Source organism: Branchiostoma belcheri, unplaced genomic scaffold (genome assembly GCF_001625305.1).
Source record: "Branchiostoma belcheri isolate BF01 breed outbred unplaced genomic scaffold, Haploidv18h27 scaffold4, whole genome shotgun sequence".
NCBI classification, from domain to species: domain Eukaryota; kingdom Metazoa; phylum Chordata; class Leptocardii; order Amphioxiformes; family Branchiostomatidae; genus Branchiostoma; species Branchiostoma belcheri.
In genome coordinates this window covers 4,693,522-4,711,233 of record NW_017804020.1, presented here as the reverse complement: position 1 = coordinate 4,711,233, position 17,712 = coordinate 4,693,522, and the positions used below count along the sequence as shown (strand labels likewise).

Below are 17,712 nucleotides of genomic sequence, written 5' to 3'. Positions count from 1 at the left end.
GAGTCCATCATTTTGAATGTTGGTACAGCTTTGTTTTGGTGTGAAATCATGTTAAGTCTTGTTGTTTCAACACAGCTCGGTTTAATAGATGCACCTCAGTGACTTTGGATACGGTGAAATGACAGTGTTTGAATTACTGTACCTTTTTCAGAAATGTTGATGTTAGCAAAAGCAAATTCTCTATCCACAGAAAAGCCTGTGTCATTCTCTGTTCATTTGAATGCCATCTGTACAATGTCATGCATGTTGCTTTAAGTGTCTAGTACATTTTTCTATAAGGTAATCTGTATATAAGCACAACTTTTTAACACTCAAACCAGATACTCTGCCCCTGTTTTGTAGCACTGACGTATCAGTGTGTGAAGCCAGGGCACAATAGAACCCAACATGGATGACGCAGAGCTCAATATAGGTAAACAAACAAATCTGAACTTGAACTAAAAGTTTTTGAAAATATTTTTCTCTGTTTTGCAGCACTCTTGAATCCATTCACCTTAATTGATTGACGCAGAACCCAACATGGAAGACACAGATCTCAGTATAGATGACCAGGACTTCAGCAGTGCAGAGGAACACAGGCTCCATAGGGAGTGTGGCATCACTTGTCACCTCTCCTCTCACAAACCGTTCTGCGGGAAAATCAAAGCATTTCCAGAAGACTTTAAGGTCATTGAGATCAACAACGATGGAAACCCTGGTTTGTCCTCCTGAGGACGTTCCGAAAGGATGGGATCCCACCAAATTCCGTCGAGAGAAACATCAGTGTTGGATCGGAAGAAGGTGACCCAATCACAGAGGCAGAAAAGTCTGACAGACCCAGTGATGATAAACATCAGGGTGATACATTTTCAGTTGAAGGTGCACAGCAAGAAGAGAGGAAAGCAAAGGATGAAGAGAAAGTTTTGATAGAGGATGATCTGCATAAAGTTGATGGGAAAGATTCAGCCCCAGAATCAGTCAGTACTGATAAGCACCAGGAAAAGAAAGTAAAGATGGGAGAGAAACTTTCCGTTCAAGACGATTTGGCTACAGTAAAGAGAATAGAAAGTGTGGTGATGGGGAGTACACCAGCCTCACACAATAGACATGCACAGGACCAAAGTAGCTGCAGTCAGGAATCCGTAGAAACCACTTCCATTTCTGCAGGAGATGGAATGGAAAAATGCCGGGATAGCAGCCATGAAGGAGACAAGACAGGAACTGAAGAAGCTGTTACTCTGGACATGGAAGGAATTCTTGGAGAAGAGAGAATCAATCTGCTGAAAGACTTTTCCAACCAAATATTGGAAGCTGAAAAAGAAGGACAGTGTGATACAGACGTTACTAGTTCGGAACTGTTGTTGGGAAGGTTTGACTCCAAAATGGAGCGGTCAATCCTGCATAAAGAGATAAAGTCCAGATATCCACACTTGAAAACTACATCAACTGACTGCTATTTCAATGTGGTACCAGACAAGACTTATTGGTCATTTTGTTCCTTACTGGATAAAAGAGTTGTAGATGACTTCATGAGGTTTGTGAACAAGAGGGAAACCTCAGAAGTGTTTAAGTTTCCAGAGTGTCGCTCGAAGGACCAGAGAACTGAGCTACACAGGGCCGTGGCGAGGCATTATGGGTCCTTCCTGGAGACAAAGACTTTTGCAGAGGAAGGGGAGGGGAGTTTCATTGTTGTACGGTTCAGGGATAAGGGGAAGAAGAGGAAGAACTGTGAAGGCAAAACACCTGTGACATTCTATACAAGTGAGATAAAATTTAGTTCTTTTATACAGTAGGTCTTCTGAAAAAAAATTAAAGTAGTGATTTGATAATGAAGAGGTAAATTAAACAATAAAAAGATGCTGTAGAATTCATTTTACATTTTTTAACAGAAAGATCCAACTTCTTCAAATCAAGGAAAGTTTTATCCTGAATACGTTTTTCTATCCTGGCAGGTTTCACCCTGTGTAAGACGAACCTGGAGACACTTGACGTGATCCAGCGGCTGGCCAGGTGCATCTCGGCTCACCCCTCCGACTTCAGCTACGCAGGTGTAAAGGACAAGAGGGCCATCACCTGGCAGGCCATGGCAGCCAGGGGGGTCACATCTGATAGGTGAGAAACACCTGTACACCTGTAGATGTACCTTACTATCACTGTAGGCCATGCAAATCTAATGCGGTGGTTCTTGAATTTAAAAAAAAAAAGAAATTGCTCACCCTAAACTCTGCTACTTTGAAAGTCCTGTGTCTCTACTGATCTGGTCTTTCCACCACTTGGCATACCACTACATTGTATGCCTATGTAAACCTTACAGTCTCATGTTATGGAGTACTTAATTTGTCAACAGAGAGCCCGAAAACATACAGCAAATCCTAAGACGCACGGGAAATGTGGAAGACATTGTTGACCCTGGAAGGTTAAGGTTTGTTGTTCTGAACTTGTGCAGAAATTTAAGGAACTAGACCTCTGGTGTAAGGTTACATGCAAGGTCAGGCTGGTGTGTTGTTGGGACAGAAAGTATCAACATTCAGAGGCAATCTGTTCTGTAAGAAAGTCAGACTTCTTGATAATAATGACTTAAAGAGTAGCAATGGGAATAGCCAAGGTCAGAAAAGAACTTGACCTCTGGAGTTAGATTATGAAGAAGGTCGTTCTGAGGTCTTATTAGGCCTCAAGTATCAACAGTGGAAACCAGAAATTCTAATGTAATGACTCAGTTAAAGTGTAGCTGAGGTCAGACATTGTTTGGGAAGGAAGGTGACAATTACACTGTTTACAGTAGTGATGCAGTGGTAGTCTACTGTATATTTTATTAGCCATACCAGGAATTTCTAAATAAACCGTACATTTCTGAAGACTGAGGTAGTGAAAAGGTTAAGGAGCAGGACAAAAATGTAGTCAGCTAAGACAGTACACCTTGGAGATGACTGAAGTCCTCTTAACCCTTGTCCTGCGGGGCCCATATATATATGGGTTGCACATACAGTACCATCTATATAGCACCCTGTATATGTGCGATTTGGGGGTGTTTCTCGTGCAACGCATCACACCGCAGCGAAATGCAACGAATGCGGAAGTAACTACGCCGCCGCAGGGCAAAAAAAGTCAAGGGTCTGTGACCTGATTAAGACATGAAATTATTTGAAAATATTGTGTAAAAATTGCCAGCAGGACAAGGGTTAAGATACAGGCTAAGTTTTGCAAAGTGATCTTGAATCAGTTTAGCTCAATAAACATGTTTATTGAGGTTGCTACGGTTGGCAGGTTTTTGCTTGGCTCCATCGGGTAACCAGAAAAACAATGATTTTTTCCTAGTCCTTACTTGATGAATTAGGTAGTCCTTTGAATTGTTTCATCCACCAGACAAACTCCAGACAAATATTTCTGTTTTGTCCCATGACCCTAGCACAGAGGCTGTTATTGTATTGTAGCTGTAATTGAGTTTTCCTTGTGCACAGTCCTCTTGAGACACCCTCAGGTTTCCGTTTTACCTGTTAAGGTAGACTGGAGGAACCTCAGGAATTTCAGGTATTTCCAACGTGAGTGGGAGGGAGGTAGATCATCTTCTCATTAAGATTCTTAAGGAGTAACACAATGACATTCCTTGACAGCCTACCCCAGACCTGAAGTAATCTTCTGTTTCTAGATAGTCAGGTAAGAGGGAATCACTGGAATAAGCAGCTTTTGGCAGATATCCCCCCACCCACTTTCTTTGACATACATGTGCAAAAGTAGAAAGGAGACATTTAATAAGTATGAGTATCAACCTGTCACCATGGTTGCACAGAAGCATGGTCCCTCCTAGCAACCACGACACCCTTCCCTCATCGCTGACTTCTGCGCCCTTCATGCTTCTTGGTCCCATTGACAGATTCTGAAGGAAGCTGGGAAGGAGAGGGAAGTCGTTGACAGACCTTCACGTCACTTATTATGAACACAAGCCTGACTGAAATATGATCACAATGCTTGAATTTATAGACATCGCCACTCTCACAAAACTATGTTCCCTTGCCCTTCATGCTGTGTGGCTTTACTGACAGGAGTGGGGAAGAAGAAAGAATTTGTTGACAGACTTTCTCAAGGTCACAAAAATTAGTCTGTGAGAAAGACAGGAAAAGAACAGTCTGGCACTGGTCTGTTGTCCAATGCTTCTGTCCATCATGATCAGTCACACTGTTGTCTGTCATACTTTATGCTTGTTGGCACTACTGACAGAGGAAATTGTTGACAGTTCTTTGGAGGTCATGACATTGTAGTTTGAACACCAGCCTGAGTGAAGGTTAAATGAGGACAACAGCAGTTTGTCACCAGTCAGTTATCCCAATCACCTGGCGATCATAACCTCCTCCATCATCAGCCCATGGTGCTTCAGGCTTCTTGCCTCTACTAGAAGCAAGGAAGTTGATCTCGAAGGAAAATAAAATATCTGATAGATCTTTTACTCAGAAGAACAGTGGCTGTTATCCCATACAGCTGTCACTTGCTGGAAGTTTGAAGAAAAAGAAAATCGTGACTGACCTTTTGAAGGTCATGACCCCCTTTTACTTTAAACACCTAAAAAAGAACAGTTTGTCACCAGTTGTTTGTCCCACACACCTGTCAATCATCACTCAGTCATGCTTCCTGTCTTTGATGGTCCTTCATACTGTTTGGCTTTGGTGACAGAAGATGGTGTCCTTAAATCTGTCACAAAATGAAGGGAGACTTACAGAACATTCATGGAGGATAATAATTAGGTAACGTATAATTATAAAAGTATAAACTGGAAATATAAAATATAAGCTCAACCGAACCTTTTTTTTATGCTGCTCTTTCAGTTAGTATTGCTTTCTTTTTGTCTTTAAATCCAAGCACCACCAACTTGAATTGGTATGGCCTATACTATAGAGATACACTGAACTTGAAAGTCTCTAAAATGTTGTAGTTTGTTGTCAGACTAGAGGTAACCAGACTGAGTGTGTTGTGTTCCAAGACTGCGCTCTGCTGCTGCCCACCCCTGCCTGAAGGATGTGAAGATGGAGAACTTCCTCCTCTGTCAGCAGCCTCTGCGTCTGGGCAACCTGGCAGGGAACGTCTTCAAGGTGCTGCTGAGAGACGTGAGGCTGTGTGAGGGGGATACCAGAAACAGGGACCACCTGGAGGCTGTGGTGAGGACTGCCATGAACATCGTTAAGGTACCAAGTTTTCATCTGATTCGTTTTTGTACTTTTTTCAAGAAAAGTTAAACTAAGCAAAAAGCACCAAACCACCTTTTAAGTTAATTATAAAATTCTGTTCACTTACAATTCCTCAAAGGTCGTATTGATGACTCTTCATGAGTTTTAAAGAGGCTGGAAGGAATGTTGGGGTTCTTGGGAGTTCTCCTGTTCCCAAGGACAAGGAAACCATAAACACAACTTCAGAAATCCACACCTGAGAAGTGAAGGGGGCAGAACTCTGCGATTATAGGGGCAGCTTGTGGTGAGGATCACATGACTGTTGTGATCAACAGTTGGGCACCTTGTTAGAAGGGCCTTAAAGTGTGAAACATATGGTGAAATATGTCTTAGAGTAAGACATCCTATTTTCCCTCTCTAATGGCCTTAAGAAATATTCATAATTTCATTTTTATCTCAAGTTTGCTGTACTTAGCATTGCTTTGAATTTTTAAAATTTGTAGCAGAAAGAGTCCAAAATTTGCTAAAATTTGTGTACATGTAGATACACCAGCTACATACAGTACAATCTCAACATTAAATTTGATATTATGATTAACCCACAGATGCACATATCTGAATGTGTTGACTGTTGTTGGAGTTGCCTTATAGAATGGCAGGAATGATACACATAAAGGTTACATCTGGTGTCATATTCCTGTGTATTATTCCAGCAGGCCAGGTGTGTGAGAGTTATCAGGAAATCAAAGCCACACATCAATTACATAAACTTCTAGCTTGTCAAAACATGACCAGCCATGCACGGATCCTGCATGATTTGCAGACTAATTACTGTAATTATACCAGAATTTAAGGATCAAAATTCTTGGAAATTGTCTCCAGAAATGCCATTGTCTGAGTCATTTGTATTTTCTTCAGAATTGAAAACATAACATTTTTACTTAGTGATCTGAAACAGTTACATTCTAATGATGTAGTGCAGTTCTGTTTAAGAATGCAGGGGGCGCTGATACAGGTTCCAAGCAGAACATCACCCTGATAGGGAATATGCTTCATGTTGTGTCATGGTGGTCCCAAATGAAAAGGTGTATGTAAACAATACCAGTTTTATATATTGGTAATCTGTAAGCTAACAGCTGGCAGAATGGAAAGAGTGAAACGTTACTCTTAAAAACAAAAAACCTACCAATGGTCAAGGAGGTTGTATTTAACCTCCTTGCAATGGTGAACCAGACCGAAGCCTTCAAAACCTGACTACAACCTGAAATCCTGTTTATCATGGAGCTTTAAGACTCACCTTTGACCCAGTTATCAAAGGTAGTGCCGCAAATTCACCATGACCTTGAATTAGACACAGACTGGACGACCTTGCACAAATGTTGGCGACAAATCCAGGCCTTATTGTGTTTCTGTGATAACCTTACCTACAGGGACGTGACATCAGAAACAACCTTGCAAACATTTGCTGGGTCGGAAAAAGTCATTTAGACATTGTAATAAGGGAGCATTTGATGGAAAACCCAAGGAGCAGAAACAAGACTTCACTGTTCCTTTATTTTGGTCTTTGGCTCAAATTACATAACACAAATGTAAGCAGGCAAGACAATTTCTTTTCACTTCATATTTGTTATTTTTCTCAGTCAATGGTAAATAGTATGTTTATTTGCCTTGCAAAAAGAGAATATGGTAGCCTAGGCAGGTGCAAAGAAGCAGGCTTGCAGTCTGTGTGCTCAAAGGGACATTTCTTGCCAGAAAATGGCCAGTGTCCTCTCAATCACTGCAGGATTTTCTGGGGATCCTGAAATGTTCACCGAGCCCCATCCAGTATAACATGGTAGAGTCTCTCGAAATTTTGACTCAGTGATTGAGAAATTTGGTCGATTCAACTTCATCAACAGCGTGATGCTGGCTTTAGGAAGATGAGCACAGACAGGAACTCATCAGTGATGATAAACTACCCATGATATGGGTTTGACCTGTTGTATGTTGATGTAATACCAGATCCCACCAGGGAAATAGCACCACTTTGAACCATCAAACTGAGAGGACCTCAGGGAAATCCACTGTCTGACACACCAGTCAGGGGATATTACATCATACCTGTACTGTTCTGGATGGGTGGATGCATTAACAGGTAGCATGCAGACTCATCTTGTGTTGGGCAACAGTGCAGCTGTATTACATGTACATTTAGAAAGTTCGAGGTTTGAATCCTGGCAAAACAGTTTCTACGTCCCTATTTTACGACAATCCTATCCCTACTACACCCTCCACTTTGACCTGACTTTTCCCATTTTGACAAGTGCTAATATTTTCAATATCAAAGCATTTTGACATGTATGATGTACAGTTATGAATGATGGTAATAACTTTCATGAATTTTCATTTTGAAAATTTTCCTCCTGCAGGAATTTCAGCAGGAATTACTATAAAATTCCTGCAGAAAAAATCTTTCCTGCAGAATGTATGTCAGAACATAGGGGTGTACATGTACCCAGACATGCAGACATTTTGCAAGTAGGATAGACCTTTTGGACAGTTTATCAAGGTTTGGTCCTGTGTTTGGGAGAGCCTTACTATGAGTATGTTGTGTATGGTTGCCAGTAATAACAAAAAGTGATGTGATGAAACATTCTATCACCAATTATTTTCATCAGACAAAAGTTACAACAGACATTTTTTTTATTGCTTTATCATAAAACAGAGCAAAACACTTTTTATTGCTATATCATAAAACAAAACTCATCAAACTGCCATGATTACAATTATAATAAAATCATGATATTCTTACTAAGGCTACACAAATTCATTTCTTTGGTTTTTGACATTTTAAGGTGAAAATGTAGCAAGAAGACATCATAAAAGCAGCGGGCAGAATAGCTGTGACAGGTTCTTGAATATGACTGTATTTCCATTCATAAATCTGTGATAAATCTGAGTGCACTGTGGCTTGGCTAAAATCTGGTCCTTGGGCATTGTTATCATAATATTTTTCCAAATTAACTATTAAACTGTTAAGCATATTTATTAGAAATCCAAGAACCAACAACAACTGGCCTAAAACTACCTCACGAACAGTCCCTTTGCAGAGTTGTATTATGATGCTGAGGTAGTGATATTGCCCCAGAGTGAGCTGTACTGAGTCAGTCCCCGGGAGATTCCCCTTGTTTGTGTAATGAGGGATCAGGTCAGCAGTAATGGCACATCAGGGAGGGCAGGGTGGGGATGGTGTCAATAGGACTGTAGGAAATAATACAGACACCTGTTCTGAAGGGGATTAGACTATGAATAAGTAATGAAGTGTGTGATTCAGCCGGAAGTCTGTGGTTTGATGCAACGCCAGGAAATGTTGTCTCCTGGTGCTCAATCTTGTGTATCTGTATCTGTGTAGCCAGTAACAAGTTATAACTGTCATTCTGCGTATACCAGCTTCACATGCACAAGTGCAAAGCTGGTTATGTCAGTAACACTGAATTCGAATGCCCTGTCCTCTAACTGCTATTGATCATCATGATGATCCTAGAATGTCCCTACTGAACTCAAATGATGAGCCACTGCTGTGGAATTAAAGAATCCACGGTCTTTGGATATACCTGGAATGCTCTACTGTACCAGTGGTGGCTTGCCTAACATGTAATTTAAAGAAAAGTGTGACTTTTGCCAATCACACATCAGCATAATAGATAAATCCACTGCATGATTTAATCTTTGTGTAGGCCACACTTGGTTCTCTGGAGATAGGTAGAAGACATTGACTGATGACACCAGGTGTCAAAAGGCCAACTTTCTTCGTGATTATAATATACTGTGATGAAAATGTTATTAGACAGGTATTTGTGTAGGGAGCAGGAAGGTGACCAGTATGGGCACAGGAGCATGAGTTTTGTTCTGTACTTTACCAGTTTACCTCTTGTGTATCAGTCAACTGTTTTCTTGTGAGGAAAACAGTTTAGAAATCACGAGTATGCAATTTTTTTTAAAATCTTCTGGACACACCACTTGGAGTTCTTGGTTCTGTGCCTCAAAAGGCATAATTGATTTAGATTGGAGTAATCAACATGGAAACGGAGTAAGAGAGATAAGTCTATACTTTGGTGCACACAGTTTCATGAAGAAACCCCAGTAAGAATTACAAAATGTATTTTATCCGTCCTTCAACTTGTCCTTTTGCTGAACTTTCACTTGAACATTTTGAAACGAACCAAGGAAATTAATTCTCTGCAGGATATGGCCTTCCAAGAGTTCATCCTTTTCCAAGATCAGTTCTGTTTATCATCAATTTTGCTCCCCAGGAAACATTTCCGAATATTGCCATGACCACCTACATGCATAAAGCTAACCTTTGTCATTCCTACATGTTCACACTCCCACCTCAGCTCTGTGGGGACTGTCTTGGCCTATCCTTCAAGACATGCTCAGTGTAACCTCTTTGGCACCTTGACAGTTTCTCAAGACCATCAGGGGACGTCTCCTGTCAGCAGAGTCACACCTGTTCTGACTAAGACGTCTTAAGTTGCTGATATGAATACTTCTATTTTGGCCAAGGGATTGCCCGCTCCTTCATCATCTCCCTTAACATGTCAGTAAGGAAGTCATTCATCTCATACTTACAAGGACCTCCCGCTGATAGGATTAATCCTTAATATTTCTTCCAGATGAAGAAATCCTAAGATACTAATGCCAGGAGTAATGGTATGTGAAGGCCAGGCCCATTGCATCATACTCAAGACTAGTAGCACTCACTATAGGGCACTCTGCAAGTCTGTACTCTTTTGTAATTGAGTACTGAATAAACATATTATAATGATGATTGTTGTTATTATTACAGACACCAAAGAATACAAATCAGTAATTTCTATACAAAGGAAGTGGTGAATAAGATACCAAGACTGCCAGGCCTTTTATATCACAGTCAGTATATACATGTATACTTAGTATTTCTCATAAATCAGATATTGCATAACCTAGGAAATCGTTGAAGAATGTGACAACCTCCTGCTGTTTGCAGAGTTACTTCTTCCAGACTGATGCTGCTTTCAACACTTCCTGTCGCACCTCAGGGACAGACAACTCCTTCTCCTCACCCCATAAACTCAACAATGTCCCCACCAAGGAACTAGTTGAGACTGTTGGGACTTCACCTTCTCAGCCATCTCCTGTCCTTCAGACCAAAACACTGATATTAACTCCTCTGTCTCAGCTGTCTTCACCTGAGGGACTTCCTGGCTTGTTCATTTCTCCCATGAAGATGTTGTGCTAATCAACAATTTCCTCACTTTGGAAGTCTTCCTGGAGACCAAAAGAAGTCCTGCTGTCAGAAGAAGTCCCACCTGTCAGCTGACCCATGTGTGTTAAGTTGTCTTGTAAGAAGCTCCTTGACAACCGGAGAAATAACTGCTTGACTTTCTCCTCCAAGGAGGGTACTGGGAGGGAAGAACAGAGCCGCCATTGTTCCCAGGGCTTCTTGAACTTGTGCCAGAAATATCTGAGGTCTACAAGGATATTTGTTTTAATTCAGGGATAAGTAGCTTCTCAGCAGGGAGTGGAGATGACTTGGAAATCTTACACTGTCTTTGGATTCGGTCAGAAGGGTTTACAAGGTCTTTGGATTCGGTCGAAAGGGTTTACAAGCATGTAACCTTTAGGGTGAGATTGAAAATATGTGCATCTCCCAAGAAAATGGACAGATGGTCACAGGCTGTAGACAAGATTCTTCATGCTTGGGTCAATGAGAAAAAATGTTTAAAGGGACAACTTTAGGACAAATTTAGTTATCAAGACAGGCTGTAAAGTCTCCATTACTACTCATATTTCACAGTTTTTTGTGTCCACAACTCTGTGCTTTAGAGGATGTAATTTGTTCAGTTTGTTCTTTGACCATAAGAAAGCCAGTTGTGAAACCAGTTGTTCACAGACTGTAAACGCAGCGTCCTGTACAAATGTGAGGCATAGCTTCTCCTTTGTTCCTGGTGCTGCTGCCCTGCCCCCATCAAACTTACCCTCAGAGGTGCTGAGTGTTGTGGTGTGTTTCCCATAATCCATTGGACAGGGTGATTTGGGCATCAGCTGGGCAGGATGAAATAAAGGCCATGGCCAGTCATGTTAGGCAGGCAGGCAGAATTGATTTTAAACCTTAGTTAAGACACAAGCCTTTCTGGTATGCATGTTGGGACAGTTCCAGAAAAAAAGGGAGAGGTTTTCTACGAAAAGACCTTACTCAACGACAAGCCTTTCCGGCATGCATGTTGGACAGTTCCAGAAAAAAAAAGGGAGAGGTTTTCTAGGAAAAGACATTACCCGTCGAAAAGCCTTTCCAGCATGCATGTTGGACAGTTCCAGAAAAAAAAGGGAGAGGTTTTCTAGGAAAAGACCTTCCCGACGAAAAGTTATCAAAACCAAATGTGATGAAAACTGTAGGCATACAGGCTGTTGAAATTTAGCATCCGTTTGAAAACTTAGTACATGATTTCCACCATGATGGTGGAGCATTGATTTGAAATCTTAAACTTACCCTGGTGACCCTATATGTAAACCTTTCATCCTTGTCATCACAATATTGAATTATATAACAGTTACTGTTCATTTGTAGGTCAACCCTACGCAGCATTCTTACATGTTTACATCTTGTATTTTTTCACAATCAAATGAGATCCGTTGTGTTGTGTTGTGTTGTGTTGTGTTGTGTTGTGTTGTGTTGTGTTGTGAAGCGAAGTCCTATCTAAGTGATATGTCAATACACCATGTCGGACACCCCATTTGTGTCTTTCAGGACAGAGGCTTCCTTAACTACTTCGGGCTGCAAAGATTTGGGTCAGCAGACAGCAAGTCTTTCGCCCCCCACGTTGGACGAGCCTTGCTGAAAGGGGACATGGTAAGCATGAGGTGTTCAGGTAGAACATGTTCAAGGCTTCTTGAAGAGAAAATCTTTAAGTTAGTTCCAAGATCTTGTCAGGATCTTTTTTCTTGAGACAGCTCCTCTACCTGCTCTCTTAAAGAAAAAAGTTTGTTTCATTGGCTTTTAAGTTAAAACTTTCCAAGTATTTTAAAACCAGGGAATTGTATTAGTGAGGCCTTAAGTAGATACTTGACCAGATCCTTGTACATGGATTTTAAGCACAGGTTTTAGACTGTAACAACTGACAGTACTGACCAAGCTAAAATGGTTCATTGAAGAAATGGGTTGTAGGGTTATCGGGAGACCTGAGCCTTTATTTATTAAGCATTATGTCTTCAAGACTGAACCAAGGAATTACATCACATTGGCGTTAAGCAAATAAAAGTTTGGGGTGAATCTCCAGGTAATGTACGGTGTCCCAAATCCTTGTTTTTAAAGCAGAGCACTACAGCTTACATTTGTAGCAACCGGAAGGAGAAACTAAGTTATGATAAATCACCTTAGTCACTTCTATTGTGAGGGAAAAGGACCAGGTTTACTCTTTAAAGAGCTGGGTGGAGACAAGCCCTTATGTCTTAAAGAAAGGGTTGCTTCTCAAAGACTAATCACACACTTCAGGTGAGGTTACTTCCGACTTTCTTAGCCACCTTAAGGCATCGTGACTGCGAAGTGGGATTATGCCAAGAACAACCGCCCTGTGTGGCTAAGAATCTTGTAGGGAATCATGTCGGAATGTCTTGCCCAGTTTAAGACGGTATGGCGCAAACAAACATGGTCTCCCTCTCTCCCGTTGTTTGTTTACTGTTCAGACTGCGGCTGTCGGATGTCTGCTACACCCCGATCCCGCTGACGATCCTGTCAACACGGCGAAAGCGTACTACGCGCGAACAGGAGACATTCCAGGTAGGGGTGTACAGTGTGAATGGTACAGTGGCCAGCAAGCCTGCTTCTTTGTATAACCAGAAGGTTTAGTGTTCTAATCCCACCTGTTGCCTTACATGCTACTGAAAAGGGCTGCAGTTCTTAGAGCTAGATCTGTTGTAACATGGTCCACTGCTTATTGTCAAAAAGAGTTTTCTATGCTATATTGTTGCACATATACTTGCTAATGTTGAGAATGTTGTGCTGTTATACATGCATGTACTATATTGAACCTATATATACTGTACCTATCATATGCCCTTTAGATTGAGACCAATATTAGATAGCTTTTATTACAGTCAAACCTCTCTATAGTGACAACCCAAGGAACTTGGAAAATGGTAACAGCAAGAAATGGTCACATTGACCAGGTGGACCTTATTTACTGTGGTATACTAAGTCTTGATACTTTTAACTATTAAACTCAAACAGGTATCATACAAACCAGTCATACATGGCTCATTTTCCTGGTCACTTGCACAGGTTTGACTATAGATCATGTCCTTTACTTTCCAGGCACCCTGGCCCGCATGCCAGCGTACAAGACGCGGGAGTGCCTGCTCCTGAAGGCCTTGCGCCGACACGGGACAGACCACGAGGGCTGCACCAAGGCCTTCCTGAACGTTCCCCACGCCATGCGCTCCCTGTTCGTGCACAGCTACTGCAGTTTGGTGTGGAACCACATGGTGTCCAGCAGGATCCAAACGTACGGCTGGCGGGCAGTGGAAGGAGACTTGGTGCTGGAAACCCACTCTGGAAACAGAAAGGTAAAATTTCTTGTATCAACATCAGATTCTTACTCATCTATTCTTCATGATTTATCTGTATCTTATAACATACCAACTTCACAGACACATGGCAGTCATATTACATCAAATGAATGGTCACACCTGTATCTGCATACCGGTAATATCTAACTGTAAGCTTCATCCCAATCTTCTATAGGTCATTATCCACAGTACTAAGTAGAAATTTTTTTCCTTGACTTTTTTGAGAAATAAGAGTACTCAACTAAGAGAAGGTGAAGGAAAATAAGCTTTATGGTTAATTTTTTTTGGCGTGAAATGTGTCAAATTGTAAAAATTTTCAGGTGAGTGTTTTGGAGAAACAAATGATAGAATTGCTATTGCCTAAGCCTCTTCACACTGGGTGGTAACAGATTACATTGACCTCCTTGGAAGTAACTAACAACAGGATCAAGTACTTACAGCATGGGCTAAACAAAATCAGCTACCTGTTTATAGACTTTTTCAAGTTTATTTGTTGTTGTAAAATAAATCTTTCAAAAAGGAAGAGAACTTCAGTTCAGATCAGTCTCAATTCAGTCAAAATTAAACTAAACCTGGAAACTCCCCTCAAAAGTTTCTGTTGCTGTAAGATGACCATGTTTGTGAAGAAGAGACCCTGTTGTAACATCCAGGTCTCATCAATTGACAGCAGCCATCAGTACAGTTTACACACTGACCTGACTGGAAACCCACAGCTTTCACTGCTGTTTGAAGTTGGGTTACCTTCAGTTCATAATTAGCTTACAAATGAAATGTGTTCTTCCGGGCAGTTGTCACCAACAATGCAGCTTTGTCTGATTTACACTGTAGTTTGTTGTAGTCAATTGTTAATTATTTGTAATGTGCCTGTTGTTTATTATTGCATCTCCTGTATGGTAGTTGCAGACTGTGCTCTAGTTTGAGAGTTTGAGCCATGCTTCATAAAATCTACATCTCTCTCATGATCATGCAGAAATTGCAACAGTGTAGCCCTAGCTCAATTTGTCAGAAAAATTTATGCAGCGCCTTTTCTGTTCTAAGAAGTTGTCGACTTTGTGGGTTTCCCGTCATGATAGTCGTGAGAATTACGCTACTGAGGGGTTCCTACACACAGACAATGGTCAGGATGCCACGGCCTCACCTGTGGACAGAAAACACCTGGGGACTGTCCTGCACCTGTTTACACATCCTTGTGAAAACCACAAACTCTCCTGTAAAGTCAACACACCTTAAGTTTGTCTGGCCCCTTCTGAAGAGGTGCTTACTACAGTACAGACTTACATGTAGGAAGGTTTCATACGATTTTGTAGTTCTGCTTTATTGTTGAGGACAAATACTGTTATTCTGCCTTTTCTGCCTCTAATGGAATAAAAGAAAACTGTGCAGTATAACTATTCTTTACTTATTAGCTATTTATGTTCCTGTTTCCTCCCTCCCAGGTAAGAACTGTCACCAAAGCAGACGTGGATCAAAGCAAGTACTCCATCCACGATGTCGTCCTCCCATTGCCAGGCAACAGCATCCAGTATCCTAGCAACCAGCTGGGGGAGGAGTACACAAGAGCGCTACAAGGGGACGGAATTGAGAGGAACAGCTTCCGGATGCGTGCACTAAAGTTGAACATCCCCGGAGACTACCGGCATGTGACTGCCCAGGTGAAGGCCTTAGAATGGGAGCTGCTGCGCGATGGCGATCTTCAACAAGACTTACGATCCGCTGCTATGACACGGAAGTCGTTGGGAACCGATTCTCCATCTCAAACATCCGCTGGAGGTGTTGGAGGACGTGACACGCGGCGGGGGGAGGGTTCAACCACAAATGGCTCGGTGTCGCGGGAGACGCGTGGCTCGTCGGAGGGAACGGACAGTGATGGTTCCCACGGTGACAGCTTTCATGTGCGTACCCAGTTCGTGCTGGACCCCTCCTGCTACGCCACCATGTTTCTGCGGGAGGTAATGAACACATGATATAGCATGTCAGCAGGCCGGGGTCCCCGGACGGTGGGCCGGGATGGGGATATAATCCATTAGTGAGAGCAAACACAACAGACCAGCCCTCATGTGGAGTTTCTGAGGATCGTATGAATACAAACTTCCGTAGCTTCTGCTTTGAACAGTGACCATGCTGACTTGGGTTTTGGCACCAACTTGATTGATGCCATTAAACTTTCAAGTACACTGAAAAGTATGGGAGGAGGCTGAAATGAACTGTCAAGTTTTGTGATCGAGTGGCATACTTAGGATCAGATCACGGCTAGATTCAATGGTTAGGGCTCTCCTACAATGGCACCTGTAATTGTTTCTCATACTTTACAAGCAAAACAAGAAATGAAAAAAATAGCACAAAACTACCAATAGAATTGAAACTTGAGTTTGTTCTTACCTAGATGTAGTCTATAGTTTTATGCAGGTCAGTAGAATCAATTTTTATCAAATCTAAATGAGGTCCTACATGGGGTGTAGTGATTGCGAATTATGCAAAATTTTTGCCGCCGATTACAAATTATGTTAAATTCTCAGAGCTGATAATGAACAATCACGCGTTATGACTGATGTATTGATTAAGAATTACGATGATTTTGGGCAGCTGCCTTACGGATTACGAAGACTTAAATGGCCTGATTATCTCTTACAAAAATTGCAAAAATTTTGCTATGAAATGTCCAACAATGGAAGAAATGAATTGGCATAGCTGGAGTCTGCAGGACAATAGTTCATGTGTACGTGTAGTTAGAGCTTGGTTGCCATGGTTACACCAGCTGACAGAGGCACGTGTTAACAGGACACCTGAGTTCCTCTGCTGAGTCAACACCACTGATTGTCTGCTCTTTACTTCACAAACATCAGTACACCAGGTACACTCAACACTGGGGTCAGCCCATCAGACACATGGGGGAGACAGGGTCCAGGGTGCACCATCATTTTTCTAAGACTCAGAGTAAGAGGGTTGGACCATATGTAAAGGCTAAATAAAATGGAAATGCACGTCTACAGTAGAGCAAGACAGTATTAGACAATAAAACTACACTCAAACTTGCACTGGTGGTTTGCTTTATTGAATCTTCACCAACGAAAAGGAGTACTGTATTGCCATAATTTCTTCTGAAAAATGTCAGAATGGTTCTACTCTCCTTAGCAGGCTATACAAGTCTGCCCTGGGGACTAAGATGGTTCCAAGAACAGGAGAACTGACTTTCTGTGGCCTGCCCCTCTCTGTGATGAAGCAAAGCCAGACTAAACCCACTCTGTTGTTGTTTTTGTTTCTGGTATTAAAACAGTAGCTGCTGGGGTTCACTGCAAGCAAAGAGACCTCTTTATCACTGCCGTGCTGGAGTAAAGTAAGAACTCCAGTGTAGAAGCAGATCTATAGATGTTTAATTTTGTTTACACAGACCACACATCTGCTTGAAGCTCACTGCCGGTGACTACTGGGTGGTATGTATCACCACTGGCACACAATACACTAAATCTGTCATTAGTAGTGTTTGTGTTTGGCTTTAACTGCAGATAATTGAAATTCCACCAATTGGTCTGTAATTTTGAATTTTCCAGATGTTTCTTCTGTTGTTCCATGAGTTTTTCTGGTCCTTTGTTTTTTGCTTTGAAAGAACTATTTTGGAACCCAATGAAAAGAGAATGGATGAAATTGAGACCATATTCTAGCCTGGGTACCATCCTCAAAAAACAGGCCCCAAAGTGGACTTACATGTGTATTTTTTGTCAGAAAAACAAAAGATAGTGTATCACAAGTGATAGGAAAATAATTTCACAAAGCATGCTGGTCAGTTAATCATAGTCTCAGAGATACATAGTTATTGCAACATTACAGTTTTGCAAACACAGTAGATACAAATGTCATGAAACCTGAAAAATGTTGCAAATCTCGATTTACAGGTGAATCTGAGCTGCAGGAACAAATGCTGTTTCTAAGAAGACCTTGGCTGCAGTTGTACACAGGAGATGTTGTGGCGGGAATACCTGCCGTACAGGTGAAA

The 17,712-nt window shown here is 41.6% G+C and overlaps 1 protein-coding gene across 1 annotated transcript; it reads left to right on the top strand.

Annotated features, from left to right (window-relative positions):
- Positions 1–478: 478 nt before the first annotated feature.
- On the top strand, positions 479–16,763 carry LOC109477322 (pseudouridylate synthase 7 homolog-like protein). The gene is given in 9 exon segments (XM_019778502.1): positions 479–693; positions 695–757; positions 759–1,740; positions 1,932–2,091; positions 4,952–5,153; positions 11,905–12,006; positions 12,840–12,933; positions 13,468–13,718; positions 15,158–16,763. Coding segments are annotated over 9 exon segments (2,556 nt in total). The 5' UTR covers positions 479–519; the 3' UTR covers positions 15,686–16,763.
- The last annotated feature ends 949 nt before the right edge of the window (positions 16,764–17,712 follow it).